Genomic DNA, 3900 nt, shown 5'->3' with positions numbered 1-3900 from the left:
ATTTTTTTTTATATTTAATTATTTCCCCACAGGGTGGATTTGATTTAAATCACTAGTCAGTAAGGCTTGATTTAAATCAGTGATTTAAATCAAAGTTTCTACCTAAACTAGTTCTTGCTACTTTACTTTAACATGCAAGTAGATGAAGATTTTTAGAATCACTTTTTATATTACTTTTTTCTCCCCAGTTTAATGGGTTAATCATTCATATTTGGACACCACTGTTCTGTTGTACTTAGGAAGGAGAAAAATAATCCTGACCTTAATAACAATTTAAATAGATTTATTCAACTGAAACAATAACAACATTACAGCATAAGTTATTTGCTTAAACAAACATCCATGTTTGTTAACTAATTTGGCTAAACAAAATATATATATATTTTAAGAAACTTAGACTGTCAGCCCAGCCGACACATGAAAAACTTAAATACTACTGTCCCTGCTGTCCTCTGTAGCTCACTCGTCGTCATCTTCATCATCATCTTCTTCTTTGTTCCTATTCATAATCTGGAAAAGAAAAACAAGCTTTCCTGCTTTATTGGGTCCCAACCGATTTCTCAATTTAGAATGAATGAGTCCAAAGGAAGAGAATATTCTTTCAACGCCTGCAGAAGAAGCTACTGCTGTTAAAAGTGAAATCATTACTTGAACAGTCTCTAAATCCAAGCGCTTAAGTGACTTCCACCAGTTTACTGGTGTGACCTTCCTTAAAATATCTTCAGCAAATATATATTTCTTGAATGGTTCCCCCTTAGCTCTGAAGTTTATTATAGTTGGCATTAAAGATGGATGATTGCTGGATACCCATGTCATAGCTAACTCCTCTTCCTCAGCACTTAGGTTTTGACCCTGATATTGGATATTGACAATATTTGCCAAAAAATGAGCTGGAGTCAGTGCTTGTCCCATTCGTTTGTTTACTGCTTGTAATTTAATTCTGTCCATGTGTAGTTCTGTTTTTAAGTGTTCACTCAGTTCCTTCCAAATTTCAACAGCATCCGCAATAAAACAGCTATTTTTCTGTATTTTGTTTAAAGCTTGAGAGATGGGTTTCAGGAAGCTCAGCATATGTTCAACATTTCTCTTAAGCCCAATGTTGAGGATTTTGGCCGTGACAGTGCCATCTATTTTATCTCGATTTTCTTCACAAAGTGTCATCAGAATAGGCCAGTTTTTGATATACTGCTCAAAACAGTCCACCACAGAGTTCCATCTAACATCTTGTGGGAGCGTTAGCTTGGTTCCACCCATCCTTTTCAGAGCTGCTGCTGCAAAATGATTATTACGGAAGTATTTAGCAATTTCAACAACATTAGCCTTTATTTCTGGAACACTTAAGTCTTTGGCTAAGAGGTGCAGCAAATGAGCACTGCAACCATATGTTATTAGCAGCTTTGTATTCCCTCCCTGCTCTTCTAAATTTCTTCTCATCTTGGATACGTTTGCACCATTGTCAGTGACCAAACTGTGTACTAGACATTTGAATTTTTGTTCACATGTTGTTATAGCTTTTACTGCCACTTCTTGTAAGTATTCTGCTGTGTGTGCATTTCCTGACGTATCAGTTGTTTGTGCAAGGAAGACTTTACCTTCTTCTGTTGTTATACAAGCACATACAATAGGATCATTGTGGACATTACTCCACCCATCAATACTTAGGTTAACAATTTTACCCTCCAGAGCTGTTGCACATTGCTCCATTTCTCTGTCATACACTTGATCCAGCAGTTTCCCTGCAACATCAGCTCTGCTGGGTGGACTGTATCCTGGTCTCAGTGACTGAACCATATTAATGAAATGTGGGTTCTCAGTCAGACGGAAAGAAGAGTTCGTTGCATAAATAAACTGGGCAATTTTTTCATCAATCAACTCTTTTTCTAATCTGCTAGTTCTTATCACAAACCTATCTATGGTGGTTCCAGGAGGTAAAGGTTTTTTCTTCCTTTTGGGTGATGGTGATGGTGATATGTGGCTGTGGGTGTCTGATGATGATGATGCTGCTGCTAATGAAGCACTATCCTGGATGGATAACTCTGAAACTGTAGAACAGGATGATGGTGATCTTGGAGGTGGATAGTTTCCAGAATCCATGAATTCCCCTAAACAAAAAAAGTCAATGCTGTTATTTTATTGTTTATACAATTTCTGCTTATTGTACACAACACATCACTGCCCCTGCCCCAAAAGGAATATTTGTTTTTCTTCATAACTGTACCAAATGACAGTAACATGCAGTAATAATAAGAAATATAATTTTTCTCACACATGACAGTTCAGTCTTTAGAAATAGGATTCAATAAAAATGTTTACCAACAGATCCTACCTGTTCAGAAGTGTTTCTTTGGTCATCTTCATCACCGCACTTCTCATGATGTTGCCTCATTCGCGCCACCAGGCCTTGCATCTCTTTGTTGCATCGTTTGCATTTTGCACGCATGCCTGCCTTACCGATAGGCGAAGGAGCTTCATTAAAATATTCCCAAACTGGGTCTCTTTTACGGCCTGCTGCCATTATAAGGAAAGAATGTAATAAACCTCAGATCGTACACACAAACAGATCCAGACTTGTCTGTCTGTGGCTATGCTGCAGTATTGTGCTCAAAGTTTCACTTTCATTTTCTTGTCTGCTTGCCCTTCCTCCTCCTCACACTTAGATTCACATTCTTCTTGTGTTGTACAGATCTATTCCACTCCAAACAATCAGAAACATATTGTCTAACTTCTTGGACTTGGCACTGAAGGGGTTGATTCTGTATTCATAGGTTTGTAGAACAATAGGATTAAGGTCTTTTTCTCAACTCTGTTCATGTTGTAACTTTTTTGCCGTGAAGAAGAGGCTGGGACCTCTGCGGAGTCAAATTCAGTTTTGAGAACTGCGTAAGTAAAGCGAGCGTCTGTGATAATATAGGAGAGAAACTGCCCACTAATCCTACAGAAACCTCTGGAAGAGCATGGCATTGTGAATGTTACACATATACAGCCTTTATTCTACTGAGTTAAACAACTCAGCTTTATCTCATGATGGAAGAACCTTTGGATGGTAAAATATTTTCATCAAAAAGCAGTTTATTGAAAAAAATCCGATTTAAATCAAAAAAATCCGATTTTTTTGATTTTTTTTAAAAAAACATTGATTTTTATCCACCCTGTTTCCCCATGACAAAAAATGTATATTACCCAAAAAAGCTATGTTGCTAGGTAGGTACCCGTAGGTCCACACCCAAAAAGCAACAGTTGGTATTAGCATGCAGTATTGTCGTGACGTGTATGGTTGTGAAATTGAAATAGTAAAACAGGTTTGCAAAAAAGTAAAATGTGTACAATAAAGATAAAAAAACTAAAAACCAAAAACACTCACCTCCCTTTACCAAAAAGGACATGACATGTGAAAAACATGTTGACAGGTTCCCTATAACAGACAGCTTACTGGTATCCGAAATAACATCTAAAATAAATATTTCAGGGTCTGGGACCAATGGGCACATGTGTCAAAGAATAGCTTATCAGCAGGAAAACACGCATCGTAATACTTTTAACTCTGACTCCTGGCTCTTTTCTTTTCTCCCCATATACTCTACTGTCCACCCACCTCTTTCCCCCTTTTCCCCCACCTGTTTTCTTTTTTATCTTCCTTTAGCCATGTTTTACTTAAAAGGGAGTCTATCACCACCAAAACTTAAACTGAACCACTTACACCATCATGGAGCAGACTTAGCCCCTATAGATATCATACTTGTAGTAGAGATTTCACTACCTTAGTTTTGCATAAACAAAAATAATTACATAAACAAATGAGGGGTCATTGGTGCACCCTAGGTCTCAATTAGTATTCTCTGTACTGTTAGCTTTATTGTTCTCTGGATCAGGAGTCATCACTGACACTACAGTAGCCCAGCG

The 3900-nt window shown here is 37.5% G+C and overlaps 1 protein-coding gene across 1 annotated transcript; it reads right to left on the bottom strand.

Annotated features, from left to right (window-relative positions):
* Positions 1–266: 266 nt before the first annotated feature.
* On the bottom strand, positions 267–2689 carry LOC141258862 (uncharacterized). Its single transcript, XM_073674051.1, has 2 exons — positions 2327–2689; positions 267–2102 (listed from the first exon to the last, which is right to left on the bottom strand). The coding sequence occupies exon 2, from the start codon at positions 2092–2094 to the stop codon at positions 460–462; it is 1635 nt and encodes a 544-aa protein (XP_073530152.1). The 5' UTR covers positions 2095–2102; positions 2327–2689; the 3' UTR covers positions 267–459.
* Between the last annotated feature and the right edge of the window lie 1211 nt (positions 2690–3900).

The sequence above is a fragment of the Phyllobates terribilis genome, unplaced genomic scaffold (genome assembly GCF_046119375.1).
Source record: "Phyllobates terribilis strain yellow unplaced genomic scaffold, ASM4611937v1 Scaffold_3__8_contigs__length_932513732, whole genome shotgun sequence".
NCBI lineage: Eukaryota > Metazoa > Chordata > Amphibia > Anura > Dendrobatidae > Phyllobates > Phyllobates terribilis.
The sequence above is the reverse complement of the archived record's forward strand: the minus strand, read 5'-3'. Positions and strand labels throughout refer to the sequence as shown.

Bases quoted from the DNA above. Each gene is read 5' to 3' on its own strand.
- LOC141258862 (XM_073674051.1), bottom strand. From the start codon at position 2,094: ATGGATTCTGGAAACTATCCACCTCCAAGATCACCATCATCCTGTTCT.